This window comes from Homalodisca vitripennis, chromosome 3 (assembly GCF_021130785.1).
Source record: "Homalodisca vitripennis isolate AUS2020 chromosome 3, UT_GWSS_2.1, whole genome shotgun sequence".
Lineage (NCBI taxonomy): Eukaryota > Metazoa > Arthropoda > Insecta > Hemiptera > Cicadellidae > Homalodisca > Homalodisca vitripennis.
In genome coordinates, this window is record NC_060209.1 from 101,777,707 (window position 1) to 101,792,626 (window position 14,920).

At 35.7% G+C, this 14,920-nt stretch overlaps 1 protein-coding gene across 2 annotated transcripts in view; it reads right to left on the reverse strand.

Moving 5' to 3' along the window:
- Positions 1-6,434: 6,434 nt before the first annotated feature.
- LOC124357260 (proton-coupled folate transporter-like) overlaps positions 6,435-14,920 on the reverse strand; it is a 50,827-nt gene continuing 42,341 nt past the window's right edge. For both annotated transcript variants that reach the window (XM_046808833.1, XM_046808832.1), the window contains exons 9-10: positions 10,335-10,491; positions 6,435-8,036 (exon numbers count right to left, since the gene is read on the reverse strand). In XM_046808833.1, coding sequence (XP_046664789.1) covers positions 7,952-8,036; positions 10,335-10,491 — 242 coding nt within the window. In that variant the 3' untranslated portion in view covers positions 6,435-7,951. The remainder of the gene's footprint in view (positions 8,037-10,334; positions 10,492-14,920) is intronic.

The following is a 14,920-nucleotide window of genomic DNA, read 5'->3' on the forward strand; positions in this document are numbered from 1 at the left end:
GGCAAGGAATTGAGATATTTTTCATTAATTTATAACTGAAAGAAGTTATTTTTTAATTAAGTATAATAATACAATTATTTAGTATTTAATCATGTTTATGGTAATCTTATTATGAATAAAATTAAGCAATCTCATATCGTACAAAGTATATCAACTTATGTGCCAAAGCTTAGCTTTAAATGTCTATCCCTCTAATAGCATTACTCACAATCTTTTCTATTTTTCCTGACATCATATGCCATATCTTAAATGGCTGTGGTAAAAATATTCTTTGAAAATGTAGAAAAACTATTTGCATTACCTTAATACAATACACAACTAGTTGTCGATACAAAATTTAAATCTGATAATATAATTGAGAGAGTCAATGGTATTGTTATAAATGCTTTAATTTGGTAAGGACTATTTATTTATGTATAAAATCCATATCTCTTTGTGCCTATGACTCTTGCATGTTTTCTATAAATTTTCTGGCTGCAAATAAAGAAATAATACTATTACAACTGAGCTCGGTATAAAAAAGGTATTATAAAGGTGATAAGTTAATTTCATACAGTTTTTCTTGTTATTTTATATATCTATATAGTATGGCATATAGACATATTACACGAGTTGTCAATATGGATCCCAATATTAAGTTTCGTGTAAAACAACAAGAACAAAACCAACACAAAATGTAATGTAGACCGTTACAAAGTAGAGGTCTGCAGTGTTACTAAATGTGTAAATCTCAATTTGCAAAACACGTATACGTGACTAGATATATTGCGAACTGGCTGAATATATATGGACCTTAAACAAGAAAATATGTCCCACTGGTTAACATTGTGGTTAAAGTGTAATACACGACTATTGAGTTATTACAAGTACTCTATTGTGTTGTTCATAACTGTTCTTTAATGCAATTATCTTGTAAAATACGTAAAAATACATAGACAAAATATTAGTATCAGTTTCAAATAATTTTATTGATTCCTTTCTAGGATCTTATGGTTAAACATCACTTTCAATAATTTTGTTGTCTGCGAAGGTTTTTCCTCAAGGTTTCCAGCCCCTGGTTCCACCAACATGCTTTTTTCCTTGAGTTTTTCTCCATCTCAGGGCAGGCTTTGTGGTACGATTCTATCATGGCGTTTTGCAAAGAGTTCGCCATGTCCTCGACCCCTTGCCCCTGATACCCATTTTCCCTTTCTAGATTGCTTTTTAGCTCTGCATTGGACGCTACCCAATCTGTTTTCATTGGGTTTCTATAGGTCTCATTTATTTTATACGACCTCATGTCAAAGGAGATATACTTATGATCTGAAGCAGATGCTTCATCTAGCACACTCCAGTTTAAAACTTTAGTTGCAATATAGTTGCTAGTCAGAGTTGTATCTAAGACCTCTTCTCTTACCCCTGTACCTCTTCTTTGTACAAAAGTTGGTTTACGGCCTTGATTCATAATAACTAAGTTAGATTCTTCTATGAAATTCAAAGAGGCACTCACCCCGATTGTTGATGTTGCTGCTCCCCCAAGCGGTGTGGTGGGCATTCGCGTCACAACCGACAATCAGGTGCCTCCGCGTAAGGGTTCCGAACTCCACAATCCGCCTCAATCTCCGCCGTTGGCGGTGGTTCTGGAGAATCGTATGGGAGGTAAACCGCTGCAAACAGGATTCTGATGTTGCCATCACCTGTCTGCAAGTGAAACCTCTGTCACGACTGTGTCTCTAGAACACATTTGTGCCATTTTTAGTGATTTGATTTTGTTACTGACATATATACAATGCTCTAGGGTTGTTACTGCCAGAATCATATATCAAATTACCTTTAGCGGTGCTCATCCCCATCACACGGCTGCCAACGGTCCATGGTTCTTGGATCAGGACCACGCCTATGTCGTCAGCCAGGATTCTTCTGGCAGAGTGTTGCCGTAGCTGCTCTGCTGTGGTGTAGGTTTATCTGGAGCACCGCTGTCATCCACTATTGATCGTTACCTCGCCTTGCAGCTTGAAGGTGATCCTGTCGCTACCCAAAAATGGGCGCATCGCCAGAGTCTTCAGCTTCTTCAGGGAGTCTTCGTCCACATGAAGGCACCAGGAATTTCGCCGTTGGTGCTAAATTTCCCTCCAACAGCAGTCCATTGATCCGTGTCAAGGTCATTTTTGTTTTTGAGGGCTTCGAACAGCTCTTGCTTGCTGTCTACCTCGATGTCCTTAGGGATAAAAGTTGATACTTTGAACATCTTTACAGGCTTTTAGCTGGGCCCATTTTCAGCTGAACTCCTTCGAAAGGACTCAGCTCCTGGACCTGCTTCTCCAGCCACACCTTTGTTTCTGTGTTTACATAGCCGACAACTATTGCTCCACCTTCAACATGACGGCTGGACATCCTAACGTTTTTGCCCTTAAAGGCGCGTTTGCCCAGCAATTTCTTTCAGGTTGTTGGCTTTTCCGTCGATAGTTTCGCTTCTGGGTGTTCGAGCCGGACAATAGCCAGCTTCTCCACAGAGATCCTTTCGGCATATGTTTCGGGTGACTTCTTAGAGACACCTCCATCATGCCCCTTCCTTCTTTTCTCCCCTCCCTTTGCCTGTTTTTCAGGTGTCAGCTGCGATCGCAGCCTCTTCACACCTGCATAGCTTGGGGTTTGTTGTTTTTGGGCTGGTACGGAATGAGTTTTCCCTTGCTCTGAGGCCCCGACAACAACCAAGTTCCCTTTTGAGGAACCGGCTTCGTTGTGTGGTTTCATCAGAGCTCGGGTTTTTCTCTTCCCACCTCTTCTGCCTTTCTTTCCGGTGGATTATCGGCTCACCTCGTAGCGATAGCCTCTTCTATCCGTCCGCTTTCGTAGTTCGCCTCTCGAGAGCCGCTTCTTTTTTGGCTCTTCCGGCCGAACTTCGCCTTCTGACAAGAGAAGTCTGTCTTCCCTCCATTGGGGTCATCTCAGACACTCTTAGTTGCTCAATCGGTAGCTCTTCTGGTTGAGTTTCGCTTACCTCTTGAGTTTCAGTTTTTGTTTTTGTTTTGGTTTTCATTCTCCATACTGATCCCACGAGAACCGGGTATTTGCAGTCCATCTTCCCAGTGACCCGATTAGGAAGATAAGGGTAATTACGACTGGGTGTCCCCTGGTTCCCAGGAGGCTCCGTTGTACACACTGAATATACCCCAGTGCCACGAGACTCTCAGCACGGGTCGCATAAACACCTTAGTCTGGGGTTGTTGGTAAAGTAGGGGTGGGACCATCAGGAAAGGAAGGGATAGGTAACTACTCTCAATTTCAGGGCCAAACCAAGAGGGGAAAAGGTTTTCTACCCTTGTCACTGGAATAGTGACAAGGGAAGGTGGCTTCCTCCCCTTGCCCTGCCACTCCCTTAGAAGTTGCAGCACACGACGAGGATGGTACATCAACCACGATCCCATCTGGGACAGTGGCTGATGCCGATGAGGATGCCAGTCGGCCCCCAATTATTTACAATGCAAGTACTGGCTCTCAAATGACCGCGCGATATATATTCTAATAATTGAAAACAGAACGGGTTTCTCATAAGAAATTTATATTCTGAAACTCAGAAGACTTCTCCTGCAATATTTTAATACATCGCTGGCCATGTAACATAATCTATGTAAAATCAAGTCTTCCACAGTTAAACAAGCTACAAGAGGAAACATTTCTTTCAGCTTCTACATTGGTGTAGTCAGTTACAAATAGCAATGAATTATTCTAGATCTATCATCAAATGATCTGTGAAGTCAAGAATTATAAGAGACATTGCAAGATCCTTGTAACTCCAATCCAAAGCCAAGATAATATCCCAGAGTTTGTAAGATTTCAAAAAGATTTCAATAACGGAGTTCGTAAAACTGTAGTTGAAAGTCATATATTTTAATAATATAGAGTTTTTTTATAGTATGAAATTTATTTTTTTAAGAATGAATTTTAAGAATATTGGTTTTGAAGTACTCAACCTCTTAGTTATTTAAGAAGATGTAATATTTCTCAATTTGATTCGTAATAATATTAAAACTTACTTATAAGTGGTTACTCTACGTTTGGAATGAAAGGGGATAAAGCATAACGAGCAATGGATCCTATCCCTCTAGAAAATCAATTCCAAAAGTAAGCCGGAGTCCTCCGACGCGACAGCAATCAGCTTTTCTTCAATGCAACTCATCCCTAGTATGATCAGCGGACCATTACTTTGGTATAGAGCCCGCCGCGTACTCCCGGTTTTCTTGGGCTGTCCAATAAATCATAAGTACCTCTTAAACTCCCTTTTTAAGAAGTTAACATATGAAAACCCCCTTTTTCCACCTCTCCAAAGTGCTATGTGTCCAGGTGTGGGTCTCCACTACTTCAACTTTACAGTACAGCTCCCGCGGCTGTACGAACTGTCTTTCGAATTGCCCAATAACTGTGCCTGAAGATAACTTTAGCTAATCTCTTTGCCTTTAGCTAACCCCTCCCCCCCCCCCCACCCCCCCCCCCCCCCACCCCCCCCCCCCCCCACCCCCCCCCCCCCCCACCCCCCCCCCCCCCCACCCCCCCCCCCCCCCACCCCCCATACAATTTATCTATTTATACTATATATTATATATATATATATATATATATATATATATATATATAAATACACATATAATTTCAATAAATATATATATATATATATATATATCTACACTTATATTGTATATTTGTTTTTAAAATTAGAATTGTAAAAACTTACTTTTTTAGCGATAACTAAAAACAAAATTTTTTGAAGCCATCCATTTTGAGCACTACGGTTTCCTCGTATAGGGCCATTATCTATTGATTATTCCAACGAATTCGGCTTGTAGCTATAGATTATGTTAATTTCATGAAGTAATTTATATATTACAAAAGTAAATTACCTGTTACATGATCCTGTTGTATTTAATAATACAGATTGGGCATTGATTGCTGTAGTCAGACCCACTGAAAAGTGCTTGGGGCTGGAAAATATAATATGTAAAAGATATTTTATACTTACCTTAAGATTTTAATTACGCGTTGTGAAACTTTCCAGTAGGGTGTACTTGTGAACACTTTCACTAACAGATATACTTGAGTCTAAAGGTGTTACTAGTATTCAAAAATCCGGATCAAATTTTACGACATGACGGAAATAAAGTGAAAGAAAAACTGCTGTTACTTAAAACTGATGTTGGTTTTTACTGTTTGAATAATAAATACTCGGAAACTACCAGCTATTAACAGAAATGCATGTTTTATAACACGTTCGCTACCGAGCGGTACAGTGTTGTGTTATGTGACGACACTCGCATTATGACACATTAAGACTATTAGTAGTTAAAGTGTTCATACGATACATACAAGAAACACTCTTGTGGCAGTGTTTTTTAAAGAGGAAAATTATAACTTTGACTAAAAAATGTGTGGTACTTGTAAAAATGATTACAATTCAGACTAGGTTACTACATTATCTTTAAATATTTGAAGAACAATGATTTTTCGGCTTTATAATGACTGAATATTCATTCATAGTGCCACAATAACGGTCCGGTCCACAATACATATAACAGAAATTCTATGAACGGATTCTACATAAGAATAGTGTAATTTGACCATCAATACCTGTACGAGGTAAAAAACCGGCTTCGAAAAAAATAAAAATCTCAAAAGCTATATAATTGGAGACATAAGTAACGCAAATGGTTATCAACATTTACATAACGGTTAAAATAATATAGGTTAAAATAGTGACTTAAATATTCAAAACTTAAATATTAGTTTAAAGTATGATTGAATTGAAATATTGTCGTTTTCGATTAATGAAAGACATTGAGTTCTTCCCGACAAGAAGTATTAACCTCAATAAATTTGTATATTTTATATCGCTATACTTAGCCATACACATAATTAATGTAGGACCGTGGTTAAACTGTAGGAATCTTTAATTCCCTCCAAAACGTGGTGGACTTCAATTGCTGATTTTTTTCAATGGTTACCCAACGTTAGATACTAATAACAATACACCTGATAGTTACAAACCCCATTTTAGAGAACAATAATTTTATACTCGTCCACCAACGCGATCTAACAACTTATATAAAAAAAGAAATAGTAGAACTTGCACCACAGAAATGTGGGTAGAGAGTATATAAAGAGTGGCCTATTTGGAGCAGAAGCATTAAGGATCCGCTTGGAATAATCCCATTTACAGCCTTTGTTTTCATTGTCCAGGAATCCTTTAAGTCCCTTTGTACGTTTACTCAGTCCCTGTTCAGACGGACTTGTTTGTTTATACAGTGTTTATTAACAAGTTTACATTTCAAAGTGTTCAAAAACCGACACGTTGTATGATGCTCGCCTTTTTTTAATTCTCTGAATACAAGTAATACCTTTAGAATGAAAAGAACATAGATTCTAATATATACCAGAAAAGAAGGTGAAAAATAAGTAAATAGTTAATTTTATATGGCTTTATTGCTATTTAAGACATTATACATCAGTATGCGTGAATGATATAAACTATTTGTACAATAAAACCGGTGTATGAGTAAATTAAGGTAGATGTAGATCGATGCAACAGAAACTGCTCCATTGCAACGCTCTGTAGCTGGAACTGTTGTGAAACCGCAACAGAAAAGTAATAAAATATTCCTATAAAACCGTTACGTCGCTTTGTTGCAATGGATGCTACGGTAAAACGGATTCTCGACTGGTATTGAATACTGGAACGAAAACTGGAAGGATGAGATAACCGCAATAATATGTTTTACTAAGGACCTTTTTAAAATCGTGTAATTCTGTCTCTCCGTCTGCCTGACAAGTCTTAATACAAAGATTCTAGAGACTTGAAACTCGGTATATCGGTTCCTCTGGGTCAAATGAAAAACTGTACCGCTTTAATGATTTTGTCAACAGATAAAAGGACAAAAAAAGTTTAAAATTGAAACAGTTTTGCATGATATTGTGGTTAATTATAATAGTAATGAAAAAACCACAGAATAAACAAATTCAATTAACTATACATTATTATAACATAATTTTTAATGTACCATATTTAATGCGGTTTGTAATATTTAACCAAAAACCCTAATACAAATTTTGCATTATAAACGATTTTGCATAAATTTTGTAAAAATCATAATGCATGATGCATGATGCATAAATACATCACTTTAATTTGAAAGTGGATTCTAAAAATTAACAAAATTGTAACCACCAACATATTAATTGGTTTTTTTGCAAAGAAGTGAAACCGAGATATGCCAACGCCACATGACGTAACGCAGTCGCTGAGACATTTGTCTTTAGGGAATAGACTTTGCAACCTTACGGGGATTGTGTGGCAGAAATTTGTTTGGTAAACCTAGTTTTTTTTGACGACTTGTAAATAAACCTACCATAATAAATCTTTTGTTTAGAGTAATATTATTTGCCTATTTGTTTAGAGTATATATCACTGTTTATTTCATTTGCCGCTACAGCACAATCGCGTTTCAAGTAGCAACAGATTTGAGCATTTGCATGCAATATAATCTTATAGTCTGTTTAATAATTAAAAAGGAAACGCAACTGAATGGATTTAGCGTTCCGTTGCAACGGAATTGTTTGCCGAAAACGTTCCACGGCTGTTGCGAACTTGCGGTAACGGTTCCGCGAATGGAACGGCTTAGCTCACATATAAACTACCGCAAGGGATTGCACTGGCCATTAACATGAATAACAAGTTCGTTACAGGCCTTCAAAACACAATTCTTGCGTACTTACAGATACACAATTTACAAGAAAGATTTTGTTACTAATTTATAAGTAATTAGTAACAAATTCGCATAATATATTTATACAATAATACGTGAAGTAAAATTGTTAAATTTATTTTATTAAAATAAATTAGTAGATACTCTATATTATGTAAATAACATTTGTCCAACTTGTGTACAGATGGATGTTGTATCCTTTATCACAGTTATTTCATTCAGTAGGCTCTTCGTTGAATTCTTCCAGGCAGCATGTTGGGTAGCACTCTTCCATTACAAATTTCTGGATGACGAAACACAATTCTAAAAAAAAGAAAAAAAACGAAGATCAATCCCGCGCCTGATTATTTTCGTTACAACTTGCTGTTTAAATATTTATTTACTTAAAAAAATAATTTGGAAAACTCTCTTAGGTTGAAACTAAAAGTTTTGCATACTTACAAAAAAATACATATCATCTAATGAAATAAGCAACGTACATTTAATAAAAGAATATATATATATATATATATATATATATATATTAATTACATAAAAAAACACTGAATAAGGAAAACAATATAATTTCTAAATATTGTTAAACTAAAGTTATCAATAAAGGAGCGGCATTTACATTAAATACATCACATTAAAGTTTATCACAAATACTAGTATAACTCATTTATCTTGGGTAGAAATTCTTTATTAGTAAAGATATTCATTGGGAAACTTAACAACGAAAATTGAGAAATATATGCGTTGCGGTATCTACTAAGTAGATTATTTGAACAATAACAAGAACCTTCCTCCACCCTCGTCACTTAACTCCGGCATCTTGTTTCTAATTATTAAGCGCAGTAGTTGTGTTATAATTAATTCAGTCCTACGATATTGTAGTTCTTGTATTAAATTATATGCCGTTTGCTATACAATGTTTGTCGCTGCAATAAAACTAATTTGATTTTGATTTGTATTGATACTGTAGCCTAGTGTTTAGTTGCTGTGTTGTCTAAATTTAAATGCTTTATCTAATTTCTGTTTATATCGAGATTGACATTTGAAAAAAGAGGATTAAAGATATTTTTATCTTGAATATGATTTTTACACACACACACGCGAGCGCGCGCGCGCACACACACACACACACACACACACACACACACACAAGCGCGCGCAAGCGCGGAAATATGTAATCACAATATGGCTTTCAGAAGTTCATCTAGAATGAATTAATGATATAAAATGATTCCACCCCGTTTTTGATTTGTTGCTATTTGTTTCTGCCGTGATGATTGCCATTTACTATTTGCCTCTAGTCAGTTGTCAATAGTTGGCTGTGCAGTGCAGACCTATGTTACCTGTGTTTATAGTTCAGTTTTAATAATTAGTGTCTTCTTTTTATTAAGTGCATGTTTTAGATATAATGTGCATGGAGTTAACACGCAACATGTTTGTTGTGATTCCTGCTTTTATGCGTGCCACAAAGCTCTGGCATAATTTGTTTATTTTAACCTAGATTGTAATTATGTGTTAGGTTACAGTTATCCACCTGAGAAAGAGATGAGATTGCAGATCTGGAAACATAGTGATACCGATTTCCGCTGATCACTGGACGATGAGTAATGTTCGAAAAAAATGATGTCTTCACAGGTAAATACATATAACTAGATTGATTAAAGCGCTTTTAAGATCGTAAATACATTTTCCTAGTCAACATATTATTTAATGAGTATTAAAATCTAACTAATATCAAAATCTTCCTGTTCAACTTCTTCGGAACATTGTTCGCATCTATTATGTTCATAAAATATCTCGGCCTTGCTGCGAGGAGCTATCATCAGGCGACCATTCATTTTCGATTTACTGAAGGTGGCTCGTCTGGTGTGATTAGGAGGACCTTGACATTAGATATGACAGTGGCCGCGTAAGGATTAAGATTATTCAAATTTGTTTGTAAAAAATGCCTCTGTGGTCAATAATATATTGAAATTTTTCAAAATCCGTCTAATTTCCATATTGTATTTACTGTTTTGAATACATATGTATCATTATTTAAAGATGAAGTACCGAGAATTAATCCAATCAATACAGACAAACTGCGAGTTTAGAACACTCAGAATGCCAACCGTTGAAAACAATTGGTAAGTATTGTAAAGAGTACAAATATCATAGGTCCCATGGGTGAAAAACTTCAGACAGCAATGTAGGAAAGAGGAGGGCTTAAAGAAAGAAATATTTGAAAAATCCATACATGCTAATTTTCTCAAACATTTTTTGCCATCCAGCTAATTTATGTTTGGCATATTTTCTAATAACCATGGGTATTTTCTGAGATCGTTTCATTCTCCATACACTCTAAACTGCTGATAACCCCTACTACCTATGCTAATATAAATTTAAACGTATATAAATCAAGAAACACAATGCGTAATATACACGAGAAAGTATTACGTGTTTCAAACTAATCGTTGAAAAAAGAGCTAATACGATAACTTGAAACGTCTATTTTGTTTATCTGGTGCAGTGTACGATATTTATGACAAAAGTATATACATTTTAAATAAACAAGCATTGTCGTATAGATATCGGAAGATGATAATGATCTGTTGAAGCTTGACTTACGAGACCATCAGGACAGCAGTGATGGAAAGGGCGGCGGACACGAGGAAGACAGCGCCTGGGACCTGCAGGAAAGTATTCCGGTACACGAAGGTGTAGAGGGGTGCAGCTCCAATCGGAGTGAAAGATTCGAGGATAGACGTGAGAGCGAATACTTTACCTAAAGTTGAGAGATAAAGAACAATATAAAAGTTTATCTTCACAATATAAAACTGAGTAATTATATCAGAGCGTAATATAGCATAATGCATGTGAGAACAACACTTTTGTTACGATTATTTCTACAGATATATTTTTACGCAAGGTTCATCTCTATTATCTTCAAAAGGAGCAACATTAAAAATATACAAGGTCGGAGGATACCACAATACGTGTCGTGTGACATACTTTGCTGAGATTGTATGCATAATATTTTATCATTATGTTTTAGTTTTATAACAGCGTTTAAATAATAACAGTTCGGGTGAGCTAGGAGGGTACTTAAATGCATGAGTGCACTGAATAAAAAAAAAACCAAGTTTCACCATTTACTTTCCACTATTTTTTTTACTTTATGAATAAAATTAAACTCAGTGTTGTTAGTATATAAATAAAGCTTTATACAAAATCTAAAGTCTATAGATGAGATATTTCTCCAAAAATATAGATAGGTGATTGGCCCCGCTAACGCTCGTTTTTTATGACGGATCAACTCTATGGTACATAAACTAAATAATTTTGATTTTATCCAATCATAGTATTTTACATACTAAAGCATCGACATGCTCAAAACATAATAAAAACAAATTACATTATCGAATATAACACCCAATGCGTCGTTGAGGTTAAAAGTACAATTGATTTAAATTACCGATTTCAAATATGAAAAGGTCTTTTACGCTTAAGTTAGCATGGTTTCCTTTTGTAATTCTATTGTATAAACTATTTAAAATCCTACTTGCTTAATAAAATAACTCGAAAAATATATACGAAAATCATTGGTATTGTTTGTTTTATATGGACCTAAGTATCTTCAAATACAGGAACATATTACAATTTAAAATACTTTCTTCTAAACTTTTGGTAACCGGACACGTAAATAAAAGCGTATTTCATATTTCAAGAATAATTAAGCCTGTGGACCTAGACTGCCAATTAAAGAAATGCAGATATTGGTGTCAAAATGATGTTTAATGTATAAAATATGTTCGTTTATAAAATGTATACGTTACATAAATAAATAAGTAAATAACAGTGACGGTTTCAATATACAAAACACTAATTAGATTAACTAGTGTGAAATTTAATTAATTGAGGACAAAGCTATTTTCTTTTTTAAATAAGTAGTTACTGTAAGAGCTCACCACCTAGCTTACAAGGTTAGACTTGTAACATCACTACAACTACCAAGCCCTTTGACGCGACTAGGGAGCGCCAAACTTTATCAACTGGTATTAACCAACCTTATATCATGGTTTCGGTAGCGCCTTAAGCAGTGATAATTAAGACAATCGGTTCGTTTCTCAGTACCTAACACAACTTTTTATTAATGAGAAAACCAGTTTTAAATCGTTGTAACTTTTATATTTTATTGGTTGTTGATTATCAGCATTTTATTATATTTATTTTTATCATTATTTAGCCTATTATTGTCATTAAAAAATTGTTTTGATTTATTTATTAATTCCGATATATTTAATTTATTTCAAGGAGAGGTGTTTTCAATTCAAGACCTGAACCCGCCACACTCCTTCCTGCCAATTCCAGACCCTGCCCGGGACCTGATTGGACGACAGCACTACCTTCAACAAACCAGAAAACCCAACAATGGAGAACTCCCCGCTACAAACTGAGATTGAAAGACTCAGAAGGGAGAACGATAAGCTTTTGAACTATACCATTGAATTGGACATATTTTTGCTGAATTTCACATATGAGATATTTCCTGCAAGTACGTTGCAACGCGTCAAAGAGTTGACCGCTGGACTGTTCGCCCCTACTCTCAGCCCATCAGAAGACCCCGCGTCCGATTTATCAGACTCCAGCGTGCAGTGGAGTCTATCGGGAGAGTCGTATAAAAACATGCTGAGCTTATAAACTCATTTAAAACAACCATTGAAGTTCTTAAGGCCGAAAAACAAGATTTGAAGTTTCAGCTAGAGACTTGTTCTTGCAATGGGTTCAGCGGTGCTCAGCCGTGAGTAAAATTTAATTTTAGTAAATTCTAATAAACCTTCAAAATGAATATAAGATACTTACACTTGAAAAACATCTCATCTGTACTAACGCCTGTACATGGAAGTATTAAAAAACGAAAGATTTCAATATTCCAGCCGGGGTACCTCAGCTGGCGCCCTATGCGTGTCCGGCGCAGGCGTGATGTTTAAACAGAGCCCTTCTGGGAGATACTGATCACTGGCAGCGTAATAATTTAACATATAATTTAACATTATATCGCTGCCTGGAGCAGGGCCAGCTCTCCCCGGCCCTGGCCTGGAGGACTACATCGCGACTAGTTCAGCTGACACCGAACTTGTCCTGGCCAACCTGCCGCACATCCGGACCACCCAATCCATGATGAGGCCGTACCATTTAAAATTAACAGCTTACACTTAATTTTGGGATCGATGGTATTACAATTACGTAGAATTCAAGTGAAAACATATTTATTATTGGATTGGATAGATCCTCAATCGTCAGCAATTTCTTCCTGAAAATCTCGAAAGGCTTTTAAATTAATTCTTTTATAAATTAAAGAAATTTTTAATCCGTAGTCACTTCAATATTATTCTGATGGGCCAAGCCGACCTCCTTATTTAGCAGCTTCGCGATATCTTTAACTCCTTAAATTTAAATTTGTTCGAAAACACACCAACACGAATAACCACTACGACGATTATCGCCATCGACAACGTGATAACCAATATTCCTGACACGATCTGTGATCACTTTGCGCAAGAAGTCGTGGGTCATAGGTGCAAACCGGATAAATAAAATGTTAAATACAAATTTTTGAGGGCTGTTCATTGAAAAAAAAAAAATTGGCACTTAAATGAATATTTTAAAAAACAAGTCGTGAAGATTTTTAAATCACTTTGAAGATTTAAACCATGTGTATCGAGCATTCAGTCAGGGCTTCAAACATTATTTGGACATTGCTTGCCCGTAATTAAAGAAAAACAATAAAACCCACAAACAAACAAAATTTCATCGTTAACCAAAGCAAATCTTCCTATCGAGGAAAGGTCAATTTCCCACAAAATATTCATCAAAGCTCAAACGAGAACTTCAAAATTTATTTAGAACGTACCGGAAGATGTATAGGAAAGTCATGCAAGTTACCTATGATACATGAGCCTTGTGGAAATGTTTAAAAAGCTGCACGGAAAGTTATTATTAACCTTTACTTGAGAAATAAATCTAAATAAATAATAAAAATCAATTTCAATCAAAATTGAGGACAAAATTGTTGAAGACCAAATACTAATGGTAAATGAATTCGATCAATACTTTTATTATGCGCTGCATTGAATTCTTTGCTCAAAAGACACAAATATTACGTGACAATTGCTGGTTGCATCCATGCCACTGGCATACAGAGACCAAATACGAAAAAATCAGGTGATGGCAACGGAATATCAGTGTGGCTACACAAACGTCGCATCGGCACATATTGAGACCTCACGGAATCGATAAATTTATCATTTGAAACAGGAACTTTTCCATGCCTTTTGAAAACAGCCAAAGTCTCTCCTATTTTCAAAAACGACGATCCTAGCCTCACAAGCAATTATCGTCCAATCTCAATTCTTCCTGTTTTAAGGAAATGTTGTGAAAAAGTTTTCTACGAAAGACTTGTAAGCTTTCTGAAAAAAGAAGTTTTGAATCCAAAACAATTTGGATTCAGGATAACCAAACTCAGAACTCATCTCAAACGCCTTTTGGTGTCTGTATAAAGAGTTTTATTTAGTTGATGAACTTATGATGAGTCAAGGGATTTCTGAAGGATGCTGTATCTGAGTTAGTGTGCCTGTTGCAGGAGTAAATTTATGCAATGTAAGTTTAAGTGTATGTGTAGATTTGGGTTCTTTTTAGTAAAGTATGATTTGACGATTACGATTAATTGTAAAATAGAGAAAAAAATTCAATAAATATATTATTATTGTAACTTATTTATTAATAAATTAGTTTTAAGGCCACTGGTAGGTGGTAAGAACGATTACTATTGTAACCCATATAAAAATATCCCGATGACATTTGAGGCGGTGTTGCTATTCTGATGCTGGTTATCAGTTATTTCTGCTATGAAGTGGCAATGATTACATATTATATGCTTATTTATATGTTTTTTTTAACATGTAGATGACATTATTTATACTTATATTTTATTTGTGATAATTGCTGATCATGTTTGTTTATTGCAACAGATGTTGAAACGAATTCGTAATTTATCCTACACCTAAAACTGGCAACAGTGTTATGGGTTGAAGCTAAGAAGGGGAATTCAGACGCATCAGCTACCATCGGAGTATTTCTCTGTGTTACTTTAGTGGAATGCTTGGGAGAGGTTATGCTTATGGACGTTTTGTCAACATATAGTTTTCCCGGTG